Source organism: Pocillopora damicornis, chromosome 14, assembly GCF_964200805.1.
Source record: "Pocillopora damicornis chromosome 14, jaPocDami1.2, whole genome shotgun sequence".
Classification (NCBI taxonomy): Eukaryota; Metazoa; Cnidaria; class Anthozoa; order Scleractinia; family Pocilloporidae; genus Pocillopora; species Pocillopora damicornis.
Genome location: NC_142683.1, coordinates 11,546,309 through 11,568,024, shown reverse-complemented (window position 1 = coordinate 11,568,024; position 21,716 = coordinate 11,546,309). Strand labels below are relative to the sequence as shown.

The window sequence follows — 21,716 nt, the reverse complement described above, 5'->3', positions numbered from 1 at the left end:
TCTGAAGGTGAAGTAATGCGATATTTTCGCCCGTTTGAAAGTCATGCTCTTTTTCTGTCACAAAAATGAAACATTAGGTACAAAAAGTGCCCCATCTCAATCCCCCCAGCCAAAGAAATAACTCTTACATGTTACGCATGCTTATATATTTTTTTTTAATCTCCCTTCTCTGGGTGTAACTTGCCTTTCATGCTCCATCTGCTCTCTTTGCACTTAACTCCACTTGCATGAAAACACAAAATAAAGAGACACATGTTCAGCAGGCAACTGAAGAGCACATTTCGTGAGCGCTACATTCCCCTTTTAGCAGATCATGCGACCCTCCATAGTCACCCAACTTGTTTCTAATTCCCAGTTTCTTTTTCCCATGAAGTGTGCATTTAGGCATGGTTACTAAGTATCTCGAGCAACAACATGGGAAAGATTAAGAGAAACCGCCAGAAACTACATCTACAAGCAGTGAAACCTAGAAATTCGGACGACAAAGAAGATGCTTTGAAGGCGAATGAGGTAGACAAAGTATTTTTATGGACCTTAATGATGATCGAATGCGAGCTTTGAACATTACAAAGCGCCTGAGATAAACCTTGTATGTGCCTTCAAATTGTGGCCTTCCATGCGATTATTTAGTTATTTTATTTTGTTATGTTCATTACAGTCTTCTCTTCCTGTCATATTCCCTACTATTGGACTGTTTAATGCAAATGGTCAAGCCCACCCTGATGAATCTAAAAACAATCAAGACACACACAGTCAACTTGCCGACCAGAAGGCTTCATCGAACAAAAAGGATAGAAGAAAAGAACGGCGTGAGCATTTTCTGAGAAGTAAGTTTGATGGAGTGTTTGACCAGCATTGATGTACAAAGCTTATGTGATCTTCATCGAAGGTCTGTCTCTACGGGTACGTTTGATATCCAGGTCAAACCGAACATTTAATCTCCTAATTTAAACTTAGAACTGGCTAATCCATGTTGATAATATATCGAACTTGTCAAGTTCATCTACATTATTATGTGATCATGATCGATCTGCAGTGGTCTTGTCAACATCTTAGCAAACCTGTTCCCTAGATCTCTTGAACTTCCTATCAAGATTCTACTAAGATCTTGAACAACTTGATTTTTGCTTGATGTTTGAAAGATCTTGACAAGACACAAGGAAGATGTATGGATGATCTTGAAGGATCTTGTCCAAGATCTTGCTAAGATTTTATTTAAGGTCTTACCTTGAAACGCTATTGTTAGTTTTTTTCCTTAGGTGCTTTCACAGGATTGTTTAACTTCTCTAAATGATTTTTTCATTACATTGTCTAACTGAGAAAATAGAAAAAAAAAATAAACTTGGGGGTGTCACAATATGAATTTAACAGCAAATTCACGTAAACTAGCTTGCACGGAAAGGTATAGCATCAGCAGAGGAGAATTAAGAGTCAAATATTTGGGGTTACTTTTTTTATTGCATAAGATTGAGTGTTCTGAAGAGAACTGAATATGATATATTTTATTTCAATGCAGAACTACATGCTGGCAGACTTGTTGAAGAAAGCAGCAAAAAAGCAAAGGAGAGGGCAAAGACAGTTGTTGTAGGTGACATGGAACCACTTTTATCAGCTCTATCAACCATAAATATACCAGATCTTACAACAAGCGCAAAATCCTCTAATATTGGGTGAGTTGATAAAAAGGGTACACATGATTGTGTCAACTACAATGTGGATTCAATATCATAAAGAGAGTCAGTAACAAGTTGTCTTTTGTCTCATGATGTGGTTACTTAGAGTGTGGAGTAACTGTGACATTTCTACCAAATAGTTCTAGACTTCTTCAAATGCCGAGGTAGACTACAAGCATTCCCTTCTTTTCAGAAAAGTTTGTTGTGCATGCAGAACAAATTCATGTAAAAAATTGCTGTTTGCATGCCATGCAGAACTCTAGGAGTGAGACCTACTTTTGTGTGCCTCACATCTAGATTTCCATGTGGCATGCTTATGTCAAAAATATTTTTACTCATTTTTTTTTAACTTGCACAATGGACATTGTCAAAAAAGCAGGGAGTTCTCCCAGCCTTGTGCTGAGGTTGATCTCCTAGCCTAAGTCCAGCAGTATGCAGTTGAATTAGATTAATGAAGCTTTTAAGAATGAGTGATTGAATTAGCAATGTGCACATGCTGTAGCTGCTTGAAAGAAATTGATTTAGGTCAGCATTCTAGGTTGTAAAACACTTTTGTGAATGCTTTAGCAAATTTTGGATATTATGCACAGTGATTTGGAAAGATTCCTTTGTTTTTGGATCGTATTTGTATATATTTTCAAATATCCTGACTCTCAATCATCTATTCAGCCTAGTCCAAATAATTGAGGTTTGATTGTATTAATGATTGTAGCTTATCATGATGAATAACTATTCACAGCTTTTTTTTTCAAATGTGTTTGGTATTATTTTAATTTCCTGCAGCAATGGAAAAGAGAAGCTTGTCAAAAATAGGAAAAAGATGAGTAAAAAGTCCCGCCAAGCTCTACAGTGAGTGTCAGTACTTTGTTTGCATTTCAACAATGACTTACAGGATTCTTCAATTAATCCTAATATATAGATTTAGCCAAGCCTAAAAGTAGAGCTCACATTTTTTTCCCCTCACGTCTCAAGGGCACAACACCTTGCCTGGGCCAGGACTAGAACATGGGTCATCCTACTTGGAGCCCAGTGCACTGATCACTGGACTACTGAACAAAGCCGTGGCATTGGCGTGCCTGCGGTACAGTTGACCACGCATGTTGAAAGTAGCACCTTGTATGGTCGTATGGTCGTACATCCAAATTTTTTCTGCTTGATGGGTTACTACTACTTTGTATAATTATGGGGCTACGCTCTGCGAGCTCTGCTATAATTTTTAACATTGGTGCTGAATATGTGATATTTTTTTCTTTATTAACTTGCAGCGCCAGTGAAATTGCCCATTTTCAGGAAGTTGTTAAACATCCAGCCTTCAAAGCCGACCCACTTGCTGCCATTTCTGAACATATTAAAAATGCTATACAGAGAGAACATGAAAATCAGACTTAGGGCTAGAAATTATATTGTCAACTGGGTTTAAAAATCAGCTAAATAAAATTTTTTTATCATATCAACAGACTGCAGTAATGTATTTTTTAAGATTTAAAAAAGAAGCACAAAATGTCACAAGAAAAATCTTTGTTTTTTCTTGGTTTTACTACTGGCTAGCATGTACAGACACAGGCATCCCTAGCTCATGTCTCGAGATGTAAGCTTGGAAAATTGTGGTGCACATGAAATTTACACATGTGCAGGGCTGTCACAAATGAGGGTTGCTTGACATTACTTGTTGCTGGCTGTCACATTAAACTTTGTCATGTATCACTATGCTACAGGTGATATCTCCAATGTAAAAGCTGCTCCAAACCAGGCAACAGCCCTGCACAGGTGGGTTTGGCAAAAATTGATGATTACTTTTTGTAGTTTACTTCAAGTAAATGGTGGTCATTCTTCTGGTAAAGAATTTTGGTTCTATTCTATAGTAAAGAACAGAGGAAGGAATAAGAGCCCAATGAAGTGAGGGGAAAGCCAAGATGTAGTCAAGTATTAAGCATATTTCTGTGTTTCTTCTTGTCCAGCTGTATCCAGTTCAGCTGACTGTGCTGAAAATTTTTAGCCAAGTACCAATATGTAGATTACTCTACATTTCCAATCTATTTTTGGAACAGCTGATTTTAGATTTCGATCCCCGCCCCAACCTTTTTGCACCCATCATAGCCTGAACACCTGACTCTTGGCACTCTTGGCGAAAACAAAGGGAACATGCGAGAAAAAGATCAGACGTGCGTGACCTCTCGCTCGCGTGTGCTGGAGTGAATCTCCCAGTTAGTTCTGGTCACATTAATCATGAGGTCTTCACTCCAAAAAGAAAAAAAATATGTTCTCAGTAACAATTATTATCATGTAGTTATAGCGGTAATCAGTGTCCAAAGTAGTGGGGGATACGCCAGCTTCTTTCAAGGAGTAACAAAGAGATTCGACGGTCTCACAACTTCTACTTGTTTGCGTGACACTCAAGTAAAGGAAGTACTGGGAACGAATTGTTGGAGAAGCCTAGCATTTGTGGTGCAACCAACAAGCTAAGGGCGGTAAGTACAAGAGAGCAAACTTTGTAGAGTTTCTTTAATTTTTTTTTGATATAAGTGACTTTACCTTCAATCTTTCCTTGACGACGGATTTATTGATACTGTGCTCTGCGTTGAATAAATGTTTACTCAGTAGTTATTTGACTAAACGAGCTCAGCTTGATAGGAATTGGAATAAATTAGGTTGTTAATTTGTTTTCTGAGCGCTTGCATACTCGATGTGAAAGAACTCTTGATAGATCTTACTACAACTACGTTTAATTCGGATATCTTATCTAAAGAACAAAATGCCGATCGTTTGCCAAGCTAAAAGCGCTGACCCAAGTAAGTGCTTTTCCTTGGATACAAGTAATTTTCCGCCTCTTTCCCGTTTCGTAAACTATTTGAAAGATGTACTGCAGTGCTCTCTGCGTACTAATGTAAAATTTTAGAATTTGCTGTCTTATTGACAAAAATACGATAACTTTTTACAGCATCCCAAGGGAGATTTCACTTTTGTTGTATGACTTAACTGAGACGAATACTGCTGCAGAAATAAATGTCACCTCTCCCCTGGATTTAACCATGAGCAGCTAACTTTAGCTTTGTGAGCGTGTAATTGATCGGCGCTTTGTCTACTTTTTTCAGCCTTCCAAAGGGTCTTATCTTACCTAGAACAGATTCGTCGTAAGTTCGACAGCCATCAAGATCAAGATGCAGACTTCCAGTTTTTGGGCAGTAGGAATGACTTTTGGAAATTTTTCAAGGTTACTATATCAGCATCTGAACCTTTGGGCCTCACAATCTAGTACTAGATCTCAAGTTGTCAAACAGTGGTGTTAGCTCAACATAATGCGAAGAAGATCAAAACAAGTCTGACCTCAAAATTATTTTGTACCTTTCAATTGGACCACTAATTTCGTTTCATTTATCCATGATCTGTGCATTAATAGCACCTTTAGTGAGTCAGGAAGATGATGAATTTGTGGCTTTATCATAGAATTAAAGAATATGTTATTTTAGTCATATAGCACAGAACAAAGAAAATAGTCTCACTCTGAGTTTTATTTGGCAATTCAGTACTGAACCACAGCCACTGCAAGTGAACAAGACAATTAACTCTCTAATTTCCAGATGTGATTAACATGTAACTTCTCTCTTTAATATGCATACACTATCCAGCATACAGGTAGTAGGAGTATTTAAACTAATACCAGATAGAAGTTTTAACTTGATCTAGCACTAAATTCCCATTATTAACTAACTGGCAAATGTGTAGTGACTAGTAGAGAGAATTAGTAATCAGATCTTGGGAGTTCCAGGGTTAATATGCCATTGTTTAGTGGTGTCAACTGTGACAAGATAGTAAATTTTGCTTGGGCTCAATCATTAAAACAAAGAATTTAAAGATTTCAAGACAAATTGATAACATTCTTTCTTTACTGAGTTCTTTATTGTATGCCTTTCATGAACTTTATAAACAAGCACCTTATTCATACTGAACTCCACCAAACAAGGTTGTCATTTTTATTTCTTTGTCATAATTTATGTCCAAATATTAACAGTTCCATGACACAGAGAAGGACAAACTTCATGTTGAAGGCAAGAGGGCAGTTGATCTTGCAGACCAGGTTTGGTTATATTAATGACTAAAAAGTGTTGTCCTTGCTCTCTCCTAATTAATTCTGATGATGAATAGCAATGTTGCCTCAATGAGTAAAAACTCAAGGCCACTTAATCCATTGCGGTACATTATTCAGCCAAAACATGGTCAGTTAATGGTGGACAGTTTCAAACCAAAAATTAAATCAGACTTTCTTTACTTGGTATATCTCTCACTGTTTCCCTCATTCACTTGTCAGTTGATATCATTCACATTTCTGTGTGACCTTGCAATATTCTCAATTTTAGACTCATTTTATGTACTTTTTGTCATTTAGATTTTGGCGGTTCCCATTCCTCCAGCAAGCACCAACAAGGAAATGCAAGAGCTGCAACATATCCTAACAAAACCACACTTTAAGGTAGAGAATTGGAAAAGTCCTCTGTCTCTTCTTTATGTAATTCAGGGCAGAATTTTTAAGATGACTATTCAGTGGGTAACAATTAGTCTGACTTCATTTTTTTCATAAGGTTACCAATTAAGAACCTTGTGAAAATATGAGTGTAAGTTGTTAATAAACATAGGTGTTCTTAACCCACTTAACATCAATGTGGATATTCTCCATACTGTTCTCTATACATTTCATAAGGTGCTAATATGGGGAATTTGTTTAACAGTCAAGAGCTTCTTGAGTTGAACTTAATGTGTGATTCATGGGTGATATAGTAAGGAGAGATAAGATGCTTATGGCTTCTTCTGGGTTTGTATAGGACCTGGAAAACCTTGAAAGTCGTGGATGTTACAATTTCATTTTCCAGGCCTAACAATTCATGGAATTCAGGTTTGGCTCCCGGAAAATCATTTAAAGTCATGGGAAATCAAGCAGCTTTCTATGAGTGCAAAGCAATGCAGATATAAAGTTGAAAAATTAGCAGACAAGTAAAAAACAAGATCTAATTTCAGTAAAATTAAACATTAGCGCATGTTGCAAGTCCTATGCATGGGGACATTTTAGTTCATACTGCATTCTTCCATGAAATCTATGCAAATTTGTGAGATATTTAAAATGAACCAAGCAGTACAATTGCTTAACTTAGGTCATGGAATTTTCAAAAAGTTATGGAGAAAGTCATGAAAAGTCATGGAATTTTCACAGCTCAAAAGTGTTTGAACTCTAGCATAGGGTCCAAATGAAAAAGCAGAATTTAAGTTCATTTTACCAATTTTGGTTTTGGTTATTGTCTTTTTGGCATATCTTTCAGGGTCTTCTTCAAGCCTATGATTCAATACAAGCAAGTGATTTCTCTCCAGTAATCTTTGAAGATGAAATAGAGAAGGAGCCATCATTTACTGACCTGGGTTCAGAGCCAGAAAAAGAAGACATTGGTCAAATCATCTCTGTAGAACATCATCAGGAAAATGCCGAAGGCAACGATGATGACACATTCTCTGCTGAAACGAGTGTCACTACAGTTTTTATTGATTATGTTGATTGTGGAGTTGATAGTGATTATTGTGTAGAATCCAAAGATGTTGATGAAGCTGAGGGGGCTGAAGTAAGGAATATTGCAGAGAACTTTACAGAAAAGGGCAATGGCAACACAGATCTCTTGTGGTTAGACACAGATGAGACTGATGGTAATGAAACAGAGGTGTCAGAGAACTTCGCAGATAAGGGAGAAGACACAACAGATCTACCTGGGTTGGACAGGCCAACTGTTTCTCAAACTTATGCCACTGACTGCACCCTGGAAGTAGAGGAACAAGGCAATAAAAAAGCAAAAGATACACTAGAATTTGACAACAGTGAGACACAAATCAGGGATGTCCCTATTACAACCGACATTGAAAAAGACACATCAGTTAAGGAGGCCTCTATTGAAGAGAATGGTTTCAAAGAAAAGGAGTGCACCATTGAAAACATCAATGTAGATGGGAGTGGGCTTCAACCCAGTAACAGTGCTGTGAAAACTGTCATCTTGTTTAGGAATTCCAAAGAAACCCTTGTAAGTGTTTTTTAAAAAGATTGGTTTAAAACATTGTCAATGTGGATATGAGAGGGCATACAGGAAACCATTATACTAAATTGTACTTTTTTACACAGCATTTATTGTGGGTTTTAAATTTTCTTTAGATTTAAACTTCACAAAACTAATTGTCTTCAACATACTTCCCTTCATTCATATTATTGAAAAACTTGACTTTTATTTAAATTAAATTATTGATCAGAAGAAGATCTATTTTCAATCCTGTGGATAAGATAGTTCTTTTGGATTGACGATTCTGATTGTGGCGTCAAATAAAATAACAGAATTGATGTTATTATTCAGATTCTGTAAACTATTTAGACTTGCTGGTAGGTAATAGAAATATATTGTGTGATGCTTACTCTTAGACGAATAGTTTTAAAATCATTAATTTTGTTTTTTCAGGGAATCACAGTCAAAGCTGTTTGCAGCAATGAAAACAAAGAGAAAATTATTGTTGCAAGAATTTTAAGTGGTGGTTTAGCAGATAACTTTGGTAAGAAATTTCTCTTCACAGCTATTATAGGGCTTCTCTTTCTGATAATTGAGGATCTTAGGCCCTGAAAATAACTCCAGGCCATGTTTTTACAGTTGTTTATAGACAGCAAGGGAGAGTTAAAAAAAGCCCTAGCAAAGTGGGGGCTGAGGAAACTTTAGGTCTGCTCTTTCCTAGCAGTCTCATTCCACATTTCAGTTAGGGCCAGTATTAATAAAAACCAATCATTGGCAGTTTACTGTGGCTTGGCCTACAGAGTAGCTGTGATTTTGCCAGGAGTGAGTGCTCAGTACTTTTTTGGTGGAAATTATGGCTGCCATCTTTGATTTTTATGGCAGTGAAAGGCTGTACCAAGGGGGTAACCAGGACTCAAAGGAAGGAGAGGGAAGGAAATAGAAATCATGTCTTTCCCCAACTTCTTCCATCATCCACTCTTACACCAAATCAAACTTGGCCAGCCAGATAAGTGATTATGACCTTGTAATGCTAAGTCATCCTAATAAGATTTCTCCCTGCAGGCTAATCGTTATTATGCCTTCTTGATAAGATCTTTGAATTCTTTTGTTTTACTTCAAGCTTCCCTGTATGAGAATGACGAAATCTTGGAAATAAATGGTAGACCTGTGGATGGACTGACTGCCAATCAAGTTGCAGAGATCATGGTAATAAGCAATGTTGCTGACTTGACTTGACTGAGGAATGGTTAGAGAGTGATAGATTGGTTCAGAGTCTTCATTCATCCATAACTTTTTTTTTCTTTGTCATGCCATGAAGGAAGTAAAATAATTTCATGGCTACTATCATAATGGCTATTTTCTGTTATGGCACACAAAACATAATATAGATTGACTCCTGAATATCTACAATTCCAAAATATATCCTGAAATTAAATTACTTCATACAAATTGAGGAATTCAGAGAATAAATGGGCTGTTCCACAACCCCACGCCAACTAATCAAAGAGAAGTTTTTTCCTGTAGGGCTGCTATGTTGTGGAACAGCATTTTTTTTTTTTTTTTGTGAATTCCGATCAACAGTTTCTTTAAATGAATTTAAAAGAAAAGTGCATCATTATAGCTTTTGATAGAAACGTGGCACCCTTGAAAAGCAGCTTTAATGATATAAAAGGTTGTATCGTTTAGTATTAATTATTACTTAATTTACAATTAGGTAGGCAGAATTAGATATTTAATACTTTTAGATTGTGCTAAAGGTTTTTACCATGTATACATAAAGATATCCAAAGTATCTATCTATCCATGCTGTGTCTATCCTCAACTAATCTCCTATGGGTGATGAACATGACGCCTCATCTTACAATATCAGTTCACTTTCTAGTAAATAATCATAAGAACAGACAAACTCAAGCTTATGTAGCTTATGGGGGAATGCCTGGGAGATGCAGTGGCTTAACCCTTTGGCCCCTAAGAGTGACTAGAATCAAATTTCTCCTTACAATATCACCCCTGAATCACACAGTAAGGTCAAGAGAATAAAGGAAATGATCACCAGCTAAAGAGGCTCTTGATTATTTAACAAATTCTCTTTATCAGCTCTTTAGGAAACGTAGAGAGAACTGTATGGAGAATACAGAGACTAATGTTAGGGTGTAAAGGGTTAATTGATGGTGAAGGTAAATTTTGTACCCAAGTGTATTGGTTCCCCAACCCCCAGACAAAGCTTATCCCAGTTTCCATGTGGCATGAAGCGACTAAGAGTAGAACTACTCTCCTCTGGAAGGGACGTTAGTTATGATGATGTTACACATTTACACTCCAGGGTGGAGAGGGGCATTGTGTGAGTAGCTAGGTCTTGGACCCAGGCCTCTTGACTCAAAGTCCAGGGCACTGGCCACAAGGCCACTGCGTCTCCCCATGTTATTGCTCACTGGTTAACCCTTAAACCCTTAAGAGTGATTAACATCTAATTTCTCCTTGCAACATCACCCCTGAATCAAACATGAAGGTGAAAGGAATAAAGATGATCACCAACTAATCAAAAAAAGCTCTTGATTATTGAACAAATTCTCCTCGTAAGAACCTTAGGAAATGTCTAGGGAGTATTATGGAGAATACACATGTTAGGGATTAAAGGCTTAGTGTAACAATAGGATTCTTTTTGTTTTAACCTAGGATGGAATAACAGGCAGTATTGAAATAAAGGTTTTACCAACCAACAAAGACAAGAAACTTACCAAAGAAACAAAGGTTAGTTACCATGGTGACTGTAAACATTCCATGATATTTTATTTGGCGGCGATTTCCTTTTTTTTTTTCTCTAAGGCCATCTTAGTTCAGTCTGTGTTACTGCATAGTTTTGTAAGCAGCCAGTTTCAGTCAAGCAGTCCTTATTCCTTTCCTATTTTTTCAGTTAGGCTACCATGTAGCTTCCACTAGTAGTTTTGGGCCATTGTGAAAAATGAGAAATAAATTAGGCATGTTAATTTATTTTATTTTGTAATCTTGAGTTTTTTATGCCATAGGTCAGTTTAAGAGCATTTTTTGATTATAACCCACTACAAGACCCACTGATACCCTGTAAAGAGGTGGGTGTTGCCTTCAGGGCAGGTGATGTGCTTCATGTGGTGAACATGGATGATGCCAACTGGTGGCAGGTGAGCTAAATCAGACGGTTCACTTGCAAAAATGTGTTTGTGGACAGTTTTCACAGCTGTTAGCTTGAGCAAGTTAGCTTTTATTTTTTGGAAAGATAGGGGGACTCCCTTATCCCTCTTGCTTTCACCACTTACCTACAGCCCTTAACCCCCAGCCATTGTTCCCTCTCCCCCATATCAGACTGCTTACTCTTTACCATAATCAACCCTTTCCTCACACCTCACATGACCTCTCACCTCACTTCACATAACCTTTCACCCCTTCACCCCTAGCTTTTCATCCATCAATCCTTTCAATCTTTACCTCCTGGTCATCTTAACCTTTGCCCTACACCCATCTTCCCCCTAACTTCTCTACCCTTCATTCTTTACACCCTAAAATCATTATCTACATTCTCCATACTCTTCTCCATACCTTTGGTACTGAAAAGGAGAATTTGTTTTATAATCAAAACTTCTAAGGTTGGCAATCATTTGTCTTTATTCTCATGACTGTAATGAATGACTCGGCAGTTTTACTGTGAGGAGAAATTAGATTCTGGTCAGTCTTTGGGTTTAAAGAGTTAACCCTTAAATCTCAACCAAAGCCCTTTGCTGCTCACCTCTCTTTCTACCATTCCTGACTACAACATTTCCTACTTTGAGCTGCCATCTGACCCTCCTCTTAACAGGTATTTGTACAGGTTTTTCCATGAAATTTGAGGACCAATTTCTCTGAGTGAGGTACTCATGAGCTAAAACTTTGCCCAGCTGTTAGTGCCAGGGCCTTGTGTTGCAATAATTGAAGAACATGTACTGTGACTTTCTCTCTGATACAGGCCAGAAAGGATGGCTGCAATCATGACAAAGCAGGTCTTATTCCAAGTAAAGATTTTCAGGAAAGGTAATTCATAGTTTGCTCTCTTTTTTACCATTGTGTGCATTGCAAGTTGTGATGAACAGAACTCCCAAACCTGTCTGTCATTTAAAGCCAATTAGAGACAACTCATCTTATTTAACAATGTTGTGCATGTATGGCCACAAACATGTTATAGATGACAGATACTGGACAGTCTTTAAAATATTTCTTTCAAAAGCTGAGTAACTTTTTCTGTTCTGACAGGAGAATGCCAACCAATATGTCTTATTTCCTGGTAGTTGATATGCACTTGGACTGGTGATTGCCATTATCCTAATGATAACCATAATTTCATTAAATTTATCACAGTTTTTACATATTAAGTAGATCGAGCACATTTATTGTAATTAATTGTTGAAGAACAATTAAAGTAAACATGCCAGCCAATCACAACATAAGATTTAATTGAACAAGAAGCCAAGAGAATTCAAAGTAAGAACAAGCAAAATGTCAGGTGTGGGAAAATACAAATGACCAATTGAAATTGGCTTCAGGTGTTAATCTGATTGGTTGGCTAAAGGAAATCCAAAACGATTCTAGATTATACTTTCAACACTCTTTTAAAAATTGCCCTATTGCATATGTGGCTTTATTATTATCATAATGATTCTTTATTGAGCACATTGTCATTTATGCTTAATTTGCCTTATTTTTTTACTGAAATGTACTGATTTCTCTCGATATGTTAGAAGACAGCAATTGAACAGAATTTCTTCCACAAATGATGTCACAACTCAGAAAGACAAAAATGGTAAATAATGAAATGCGAGATTAACACTAGGAGCGATACAAAATGCCAAAGTTAAAGGTGTTTTAGTAGGTCATGAAAATTATTAAACATGTTGAGAATTAATTAATAGAATGATATAGTATTATATGTATTTGACACTATTTTTAAGGCAACTCACAAAAAAGTTTGGTTATAGCAATGCATTTGTAATATTGGTGTTTCAAGATAATGAAACAATTTTGAGCCACCTTATGTAAGATAGAAATAAAATTTCAAATAAGTGCTCAGGCTTTATCAGAGGAAATACAGTGTTAAATAATTAAGAATTTTTTTTTAATTTGGAATTATTTGTGACCTTAATGTCTGATTCAGCAGTAATACAGTTATAAAAGATTAGATGCCAGTCACTCTTGAGTGGTAATCTGTCATGAATCCTGAGCAATATGTTCTCCACAGGAAAACTCACTTCACCATTCAAGAAAATGAGGAAAAAAACAGACTCTAATAAAGTGCTTTGCGATTTCTTGAAAGGTTGGTGTCTCTTTGTAAACAGATAATAATGTATGTTCTATGTATTTATAGTAACTCACACATTATTAGGATTATAACATGCAAATCAAAATAATGATGGATATCCCAGAATTTCTCTTAATGTTGGCAGTTTAGTTTAAAGCTCTTAACTTACTTTAAATTGTTTGCAGATGTCTACTCTTTATTGACCCACAAGCAACAAATTTGTTACTTTTCAATCATGTTCCACAGAGTGTTGTTTATTTACTAAATTTTAAAATTTTTTAATTACTATTTTTTCATAACATTTATTTAATGTTCTGATGTTTTGAAAGACTTTCTATAATGTTATAAATCATTGAAGAGATGATTTGATCTATTTAAACTGCAGATATACCAATTCTTGGTTGGCCAGCTTATGAGCCAGTTGCAAAATATTTACAAAGACCGGAGAAAAAGCGTCTGCTTTTACTGATCGGTGGGTAGATAAAGTGACCAATTTTCCTCAAGGGAACAATAGTTTTTTCTCTATTAAAGGATGTCCTAAAAAATTTCTGCCTTAGACCAGAGGAAAGGTTTTCTGTTAAGGATTATAATTGGGGAAAAAAGGTGAAAAGTGCATTAGAACTTGGTGATCTAGTGACCAAATTGTACATTGCAAGCCAGATAATTTCAAGTTTATCTTGATCTTAAAAATTTTGTGAAGTGAGATACTGTTAGACATGCAAATGGTCAATTTACCGGAGGGAATTTTACAGACAGAATTTAATAATAAACTTCAAAATTATTTTCAGGAGCACCAGGTGTGGGAAGGAATGAGTTAAAGAAGATGCTGCTGTCAAGTAGTCCTGATAAATTCATAACAACAGTTCCTCGTAAGATTACAAATTAAAATTGAATTCACTTATATTAATAATTATATGTTTAATATGGCCCCAGTTGTTCAAAGGTTGGATAGCACTATCCACTGGATAAATCACTATCCAGTAGATAGCACAGTATGTTTTGTCATCACTTACCTGCTATATAGCAATTTATCTGTAGGGTAGTAATAACCTTTCACTCCCATGAGTGACCAAGTGAGAATTTCTCCTTACAGTGTCAATGCAATATCAAGCAGACAAGTGATGAGAATAAAGAAAAATAGCGATTAGAGGATTTTTAGTTGATCCAGTACCAAATTCTCCAAACTAACATCATAAAAATTGTATGGCAGGTAATAAGGAGAATTACTGATGAGATCTTGAGAGTGAAAGGGTAATAACCATCCTTTGTACAACTGGGCCTATTTAGCAAAATTTGTTTTTACCAGGCTTAGAGTAACCTTTAGGGAACTTCGCTATCCATCTTGACAAATACATTTTTACAAAAGTTTAATGCTCCAAAAAAAAAAACAGTATATGCTTCAATCAGGACCAACACTTATAGGAAAAAGGAAAGGGAAACCTTAAGAATCAAACCATACAGTCAGGGAAATTGTAGTGTATGATTGTTTGCTTTTTTCATTGCGATTGTTATTTACCTATCTTGGTAGTTTATCAGTAAGCCACCTCTTCATGTATTAACCCTTTACACCCTACAATCAGTAAAGGTATTCTCCATACTGTTCTCTATACATTCCCCAAAGGTGCTGATGAGGAGAATTTGTGTAACAATCAACAACCTCTTTGGCAGCTGATGATTTTCTTTATTCTCGTGACCTTACTGTGGGATTCAGGGGTGACATTGTAAGAAGAAATTAGATGCTGGACATTTTTAGGGGTTAAAAGGTTAACACCATTTTTTCTGGCTCATTCTCAAACACATTGAGTATATAGCCCATTTGACTAGCTTCTATTTTATGAAGTATTTTGACACTAGTTTAATAATTACTGCACAAGAAAAAGACTTTTTTAAAATTTTTTATTTCCCAGGTAAAAATGTAAGGTGGGATCCCGCCAATCCCAGGTGTGTCCCAGGTGGGATCCTGCCTTTTTCAGGTGGGATCCTGCCTTTTTCAGGTGGGATCCCGGGTGGGATTATGGAACATCCCGCATTGGATCCCACCTGGGATTATGGAACGTCCTGCATGGGATCCCACCTGGGATTATGGAACATCCCACATGGGATCCCACCTGGGATTATGGAACATCCCGCATGGGATCCCACCTGGGATTATGGAACATCCTGCATGGGATCCCACCTGGGATTATGGAACATCCCACATGGGATCCCACCTGGGATTATGGAACATCCTGCATGGAATCCCACATGGGATCCCGCCAATTGAAGTTAGGTTCCCGCCTTAAATTCCTAATAGCATCCCACCTGGGAAAGCACATCCTGGGCGGGATTAAACCTAGAATCCCACCAATCCCTCTTGGGATCCTGCCTCAAATTTCAGATAGTTTCCCACCTGGGAAATCATATCCTAGGCGGGATTGCATCTGGGATCCTGCCAATCCCAGTTTAGACCCTGCATAAAATTACAGATGGCTTCCCACTTTCAGAAAAATCCTTTGAGGGATCCTGTTTATCACTGGAGACCACAGATTTATGAAATGTACCAGATAGGATATCTTAAAATTAAGAGGATAAAATTTTCTAGGTGAGCTATAGACCCCATCAATCCACTGAGGGTCCAAAACTTTCCAACTAGCTATAGAACATACTGACACCTCCAATGGGATCCCATTGTCTTACCAAACTTTTGATCATAAATGATTCAAACAGTACATGAATACACAGACTATATGTGATAAAGATCTCATAATTTATTTGCAATGAATCAGCATGTGTTTGACTTGTTTCATTAACAAATTTCTTAACCAAACATTCTTAAAGAATAACAGCACAACTCAGCATATTACTTTTTCTTCATCATTTATGCAGACCATCTACAGTGTAATAAGGCTCAACGTTTAAAAAAATTGGCTGTTGTGTATCAAAGAATAAAAGAAAGACAAAACCTCAATAATTCATGTTATCAAAATTTTGACAAAGGTACTGATTGAAAGTCTGCTCTCTCTTCAGTCGAATTTTTCAAAGCAAAGCAAGGTCAGAATGTTCCCAAATGTGACTAAAGTAATCTTGAAACCTTACTCATAGATTTATTTCATTGTAAAGTGAAAGCTTAGGAAACTGCAGCATGCAAGCGACCAATTCGATTCTCAGAATTATTTGAGTTTCAGTTGCGCTGAGCGTTAGGTAAGCTTAATTCAAGCCGTTATTTCTATTCTTTGATAAGATTTTGATCACGTAACGAATATGGCAATTTGTACTCACCACAAACTTCTAAAAATCCTAGCTTTAAATGGCCACTCGGTCGTTGTTTGAACCAGTCGATATGTCAACTGTTAATTGTCCCTTCTTTTAAGTTCACGGCGCCAACGACTGTCTTTTCATTTAAAACACTCACGCTGTTCTCGTTTTCCCATTAAACCACAATAAAACCAATCTTTAGAGGTGTTATATTAAGCAAAACAGTTGGGAAAAGAAACAACTTGAAGCAAGGGCGGTTAACCGATGAAAAGTACATTCAAAGATGAGCGCCAAATGGAGTTTTCTTTGTTTCCGATCACGGGCATGATCACGTGGACCTTTTGCCAAAGAGAGTCCGCTGGCTTGACCCATTGCAGTCTCAAGAGAAGCGCGCAACATTATTCTGTCTCTTCTGATCGGTTCTCCTCTGTTAGATGGTGGATACCTTGGATTCATGTTTTGATGATGACATAAATAATGATATGAATTCACTCTATGTAGAAATAATCGACAAGAATCGAACAAGAATGCACGATTTGTGGCCGAAAGTTTTCGAGGAAAGAAAGACTCGAAACCCACTTGAGTTATGTTCACGGCGAAGGTGAGAAACAACACAATATCCAATTACATTAGGAAGTATAAGAGATACCTAGATGATCCCAGTGTACCAGTACCCAAATCAACAAGGCTTGACCACAACAAGCGTTCAGCAACACGTTCCAACACAGCTAGCCATCTCGATTCCTCAGTCGGTCTTTCCAGTGAACTAGAAGCGGTGCCAACAGAGTCAAGTGCGTCTCATAACGGAGAAAACATTTGCACGAGAGACAGAAGCAACTACATGCGATTACAGAGGTGCATTGGAATTCTCGTCTGCAAATGGTTATGCACAGTCCGAAGCGTTACCGAGCTTGGAAAGGGGTGGAGAGAACGAAGATACAAGGTTTTCATTTTATACTACAAGTAAAATTTTATACCAGACCTACAAGGTATAGAAAAATTTTGTTGATCGCTGACTCAGAGAAGAACAACGAGTAAACTTTAGAGCTGTTATTATTGAACTGTGACTTGTACTTTTCATTTGTATGTAAAGAAGGAATTGTATTTTGCACCAAAAATATAAAGAAGTAATATTTTTAAGGAGGTCCAGTGATTGGGACATTTAAGAAATTAAGTTATGAAAAGAAACTCGGTTTGTACTTCTCACTACTAACAAGTCTTGTTTTAAAAATATTTTCAGATCAGAGTTTCAAATAAAGCAAATTGAAGAAGTCATTTCAAAGGTGTATTTTCGCGAAGGGAACAGTGACCACCTCTCTTGTCCACATGCCAAATATTTGCGGAGTGTGTGGATGATCCATAAGTATTGGAACTCTCACAAAAACATTTTGTAAGAATAAAAACAGCAAAACAATATTTTTGTAGGTGGGATAAAGAATCCCAGGCGGGATATGTAAATCCCGACCAGGATCCCAGGTAGAATGCATAAGTCCCACCTAAGATCCCGGGTGGGATGCAGGAATCCCGCATTAAATGCGGGATCCCAGGTGGGATCAAATTTTCATCCCAGGTGGGAAAGGTGGGATCCCACCACCTAAGGCGGGATCCCGCCATTCCCACCTGGGATCCTGGGTGGGATTGCCAGGATCCCGCCTATATCCCGCCTGACATTTTACCTGGGTTAGTGGCATAATTTTATTTTTTATGTCTTCCTACCACCAAGCACCAAGGTGCTGATCAGTCTGGTACTTTCTATTGAATGAATAACAATTGATGCTTTACACAAAATTTATTTTCTAGATACGTCCAGACATATGAAGAGTTATGAAGCAGATGGCAAGGATTATTTTTTTGTATCAAGACAAACTATGGAGAATTTTATCCAGAAGAGGAAATTCATAGAATTTGGAGAATATAAAGGTTGTCTGTATGGTACCTCAAAGGATTCTATAACCAGAGCACTGAAATCCAGGAAGACCTGTGTCCTTAAGGTTCAACCTGAGGTGAGTCGTGATTAAAGTTGCTCTCAACCTTGAGCAGCACCTTTGCTTTCAACAGATTGGTTTAAATCCTCAACTTGAAGGTGGGTCTGGGTCCTGTTTGTTGGAATTTTTGTTATAGATTGACAGTACAATTATTTAATGCAATACAAAGTAAAATTAACATCGCAAGTAGAAGTTACTGGTCAGGAGTATGGCCTCAAATTAAATCACCAAATCTGGCTTGTAGGTGATGTTGCTATTACGAACAACAGAGTTCAAGCCATACTGTGTCTTTGTGAAGCCTCCTTCTCTGAAGGAACTCCGCACATCAAGACTGACAGTACAGATGAAAAAAAAGAAGGCTTCAGATAAGTCCTCCATCAGGACATTCAGCGTAAGTCTTATTGACAAACAGGCAGACTGGAAATAGTCCCTCTTTCTTAACGTAATGTGAAGTATAGTAAAGCAAGGGAAAGTCTGTACTGGAGCCAACAGTCCAACCAACCTTGGCTTATCTCTGTTTCTATAGCATGACAAGACTGGAAATATTCCCAATCCCATTGGATGGGATGTTACCCCCTATAGTTGCATATTACCCCTTGTTATTGTATGGACCAGTCCAGTAGTGGATGTCGCATCCATTTGTAACTCCACCTGAAGTAACTGTAGAATTAGACTGGCTTCCCATCATGGGGGAACTAACAATTTCCACTTCACGCTACTTAAACTGGGATAACCCCCAGTCAGGCTTGAAAATTGACATTAGCTTAAGTTCATAAGTAATTGTTTTAAGTGTGGTGGCTCCCCTCCCCTATCTCACATTCTGGCACTAAATATTATGATTTGTAATTAGTCCAAAACTTGCTTGTCATATGAACATAGCAATAGCCTCCTAGCTCACTGTAGAGTCAGTAAAGGTAAAGAATCCAATCCTACTGACACGTTGGCTAACGTGTTGGCCAACACACTACCAAGAGTCTCTGTGGCTCGGTAATAGAACATTTGAGTGCAGAATGCAAAGGTCTGTGGGTCATTTCTTCATGGGGACTTGGAATTTTTTTCTTTTTGACACTTAAGGAAAATAAATCCTTCTACCCTTATCATATTAAGTAAAATTGAAAAATATCAGAATGGAAAAATTAAACCAATCAGGTTCCAAATTAAGATCATGATGTACATCTAAACCTGTGAATTGTCCTTCGTAAATAAGTGATTCGAGCTTGAATAACCTTTTCATTGATACGCAGGAGGAGGAATTACAAGAAATGATCAGTACTTCTAGAATGCTGGAGGAGACCTATGGAAGATTCTTTGACCTGACAATAGAAAACAAGGACATTGAAGAAGCTTATGTCAGCATTGTAGACACATTTGAAAATCTTGAACAGGAAGAGCAGTGGGTCCCTCTGGACTGGACCCAACAAAGCTAAAAGAAGATCTGATATCTTATGTATAAAGTGTGAGGCTGGTTGTATCATGATGGCTTCATCAGTATCCACCACACTGGACCATCAAGGAACATTTCTAGACAAACTCAACGGAACTTTTTAAGTGTTATTACAAAACATGAGATCCATCCATTTTGATGTTTGTCAAAATGTAGCTTTTAACCTTTTAACTCCCAAAATCTGATTGTTTATTCTCCCCTCTACACATTTACTTACATTAGTCACAAGAATTGGTGTGAGATCAAGATACAAACTACTGTGTGATGAGTTTGAGCATTCCCATTGGCTGTTTGCTGGATGATCAGTCAGCATTGTCTTATTTGCAATATACACATTATTTTTCCATAATATTTATTGTTATACTAAGTTTCAAGTTCATAAAAACTATCATGAGTAATCAGGGTGCTACCTGTATTGCTAAATTGGAAAAGAGAAAAATTAGAGAAGAGTTAACATGTGTTAGGCCGTTGGTCAGTGGAGCTGAAAAAATTAACAGAAATCTAGAAAGGACAAAAAGGCTGGAGAGCCTGCAATTAGTACCACCTGTAAATTGAATCTTAGACTCCACAAAATGTCCATTTAAATTTTGCTTTGCAAAATATGCCTACCACATATTTATTCTACCATGTGAAACAGAGTACTATCATACATGTAAAGTGTTAAAGTGAGCTTTCTAGATGCCACACCAGAAGCTGGTACTTTACAGTAGATCGAGAGTCAAAAAAAAAAAATCAGTGTGAAAATAATCATTATGGTGATAAAAGTTCCTTTTAAACTTTCTTATTTATGATGGTGGCATGCCCCTGTGGAACTCTCAGAGTTCCAGGTAGTGCACTAGCATCAATTGTTTTTCACTGATTGTTTTCTGCCGAAAAGGATGGAATTCTAGGCTACTGGCACATGTAAACTGTATAGTGATGTTGTTTTGAAAGTTGACATATTGAATCCTATTTTAGGAACTATCATCGATTCTCTTTGTTGACCATAAACCTGACACATATGAGAAGACTAAGACAGTTATGACAGTAAATTTTGGAGGTGCATAAATGGCTATTGTGGCCTGTTAAATTTTCTCACTTTTTAATTAGTACCAATTGTTTTCCCCTCCCCTTGTTCCATTGCGTAACAGAATCAAGTTTGAGTCTCAGTTTTAATTAAAAGATCTAAATAAACTTCATCTAGGTTTAGGATATGATTTAATTGTTCATATATTCATATGCTGCCCGTTTTAGGAAAGATTTCATTTAGTTTTTTGCTTATTCATTAGTACTACAGTACTAACAGTGTTCATCAGTACTACAGTACTAACTGTACGTAGGATGCATGCTCTCCTTTAGTATTCAGTTTATTCATCAGTACTACAGTACTAACTGTACGTAGGAAGCATGCTCTCCTTTAGTATCCTGTTTATTCATCAGTACTACAGTACTAACTGTACGTAGGAAGCATGCTCTCCTTTAGTATTCTGTTTATTCATCAGTACTACAGTACTAACTGTACGTAGGAAGCATGCTCTCCTTTAGTATTCTGTTTATTCATCAGTACTACCGTACTTAAAGTGTGTATGCAGCACTGTACAGTATTTATGTCTTAGTCCAGAAGCCAGATAGCAACTACTGCAATCATACTTAGATTTTCTCAAACGGGATGACTAGCGTCTCAGCCATAACGGTGATAACTGTCTCACTAGCGTTCCTACGTACTAGCGTACGAACTCCACATCTTCAACAACCATGAATGACCTGCGTCCTTATGTACTAGCGTTCGATCAGAGGACTGCTGTCTCTAGCGTACCAACGTACTAGCCCACTAACTACACTTCTCCAACAACCATGAATGACCCAAAATAGGAATCTTTTTTCTAGTTTTTCTGCTTAATACGGATGATTAAGGTACTTTTAAAATTAAGCTGATTTGATCAGACTTGTTTATTTATTTTGCTTTTTTATTCTTGTGCTGTTCTTGTCCATTATAAGCCTGAAAACTTAATCTTTCTTTTATCTGTTTTTATTGTATAGATACTGATGAAATACCAGGATTTTTCCTTTTAC

General features: G+C 37.1%; 2 protein-coding genes across 5 annotated transcripts; both read left to right on the top strand.

The window, feature by feature from the left end:
• Nucleotides 1-399: 399 nt before the first annotated feature.
• On the top strand, nucleotides 400-3,129 carry LOC149034445 (ribosome biogenesis protein SLX9 homolog). 2 transcript variants are annotated; one of them, XM_089193669.1, is made up of 6 exons: nucleotides 400-510; nucleotides 659-827; nucleotides 1,517-1,670; nucleotides 2,457-2,522; nucleotides 2,646-2,754; nucleotides 2,939-3,129. In XM_089193669.1, exons 1-6 carry the CDS (start codon nucleotides 415-417, stop codon nucleotides 2,945-2,947), a joined length of 603 nt encoding a protein of 200 aa, XP_089049795.1. In that variant the 5' UTR covers nucleotides 400-414; the 3' UTR covers nucleotides 2,948-3,129. The 2 variants fall into 2 exon arrangements, with proteins under 2 accessions (XP_089049795.1, XP_089049794.1); XM_089193668.1 differs by lacking the exon at nucleotides 2,646-2,754.
• A 124-nt stretch (nucleotides 3,130-3,253) lies between these two features.
• Nucleotides 3,254-20,712, top strand: LOC113682761 (MAGUK p55 subfamily member 4). Of its 3 annotated transcripts, XM_089193662.1 has the most exons (18): nucleotides 3,254-3,440; nucleotides 3,961-4,141; nucleotides 4,766-4,884; nucleotides 5,683-5,748; nucleotides 6,058-6,141; nucleotides 6,983-7,726; nucleotides 8,153-8,243; nucleotides 8,820-8,905; nucleotides 10,376-10,450; nucleotides 10,726-10,857; nucleotides 11,676-11,740; nucleotides 12,445-12,506; nucleotides 12,942-13,016; nucleotides 13,387-13,473; nucleotides 13,790-13,870; nucleotides 18,036-18,238; nucleotides 18,465-18,611; nucleotides 19,465-20,103. In XM_089193662.1, the coding sequence occupies exons 5-18, from the start codon at nucleotides 6,100-6,102 to the stop codon at nucleotides 19,645-19,647; spliced, it is 2,073 nt and encodes a 690-aa protein (XP_089049788.1). In that variant the 5' UTR covers nucleotides 3,254-3,440; nucleotides 3,961-4,141; nucleotides 4,766-4,884; nucleotides 5,683-5,748; nucleotides 6,058-6,099; the 3' UTR covers nucleotides 19,648-20,103. The 3 variants fall into 3 exon arrangements, with proteins under 3 accessions (XP_089049788.1, XP_027055743.2, XP_089049787.1); XM_027199942.2 differs by lacking the exon at nucleotides 3,254-3,440 and having other exon boundaries at nucleotides 4,130-4,462; nucleotides 19,465-20,712; XM_089193661.1 differs by lacking the exons at nucleotides 3,254-3,440; nucleotides 3,961-4,141; nucleotides 4,766-4,884 and adding an exon at nucleotides 6,491-6,561 and having other exon boundaries at nucleotides 5,715-5,748.
• The last annotated feature ends 1,004 nt before the right edge of the window (nucleotides 20,713-21,716 follow it).

Excerpts from the sequence above, each read along its gene's own strand:
- LOC149034445 (XM_089193668.1), top strand. The coding sequence starts at position 415 with ATGGGAAAGATTAAGAGAAACCGCCAGAAACTACATCTACAAGCAGTG. Across the intron at positions 828-1,516 it reads GCGTGAGCATTTTCTGAGAA|AACTACATGCTGGCAGACTT; the intron begins GTAAGTTTGATG and ends ATTTCAATGCAG. Across the intron at positions 1,671-2,456 it reads GCAAAATCCTCTAATATTGG|CAATGGAAAAGAGAAGCTTG; the intron begins GTGAGTTGATAA and ends AATTTCCTGCAG.
- LOC113682761 (XM_027199942.2), top strand. The coding sequence starts at position 4,426 with ATGCCGATCGTTTGCCAAGCTAAAAGCGCTGACCCAA. Across the intron at positions 12,507-12,941 it reads AACTCAGAAAGACAAAAATG|GAAAACTCACTTCACCATTC; the intron begins GTAAATAATGAA and ends TGTTCTCCACAG. Across the intron at positions 13,871-18,035 it reads ATTCATAACAACAGTTCCTC|ATACGTCCAGACATATGAAG; the intron begins GTAAGATTACAA and ends TTTATTTTCTAG.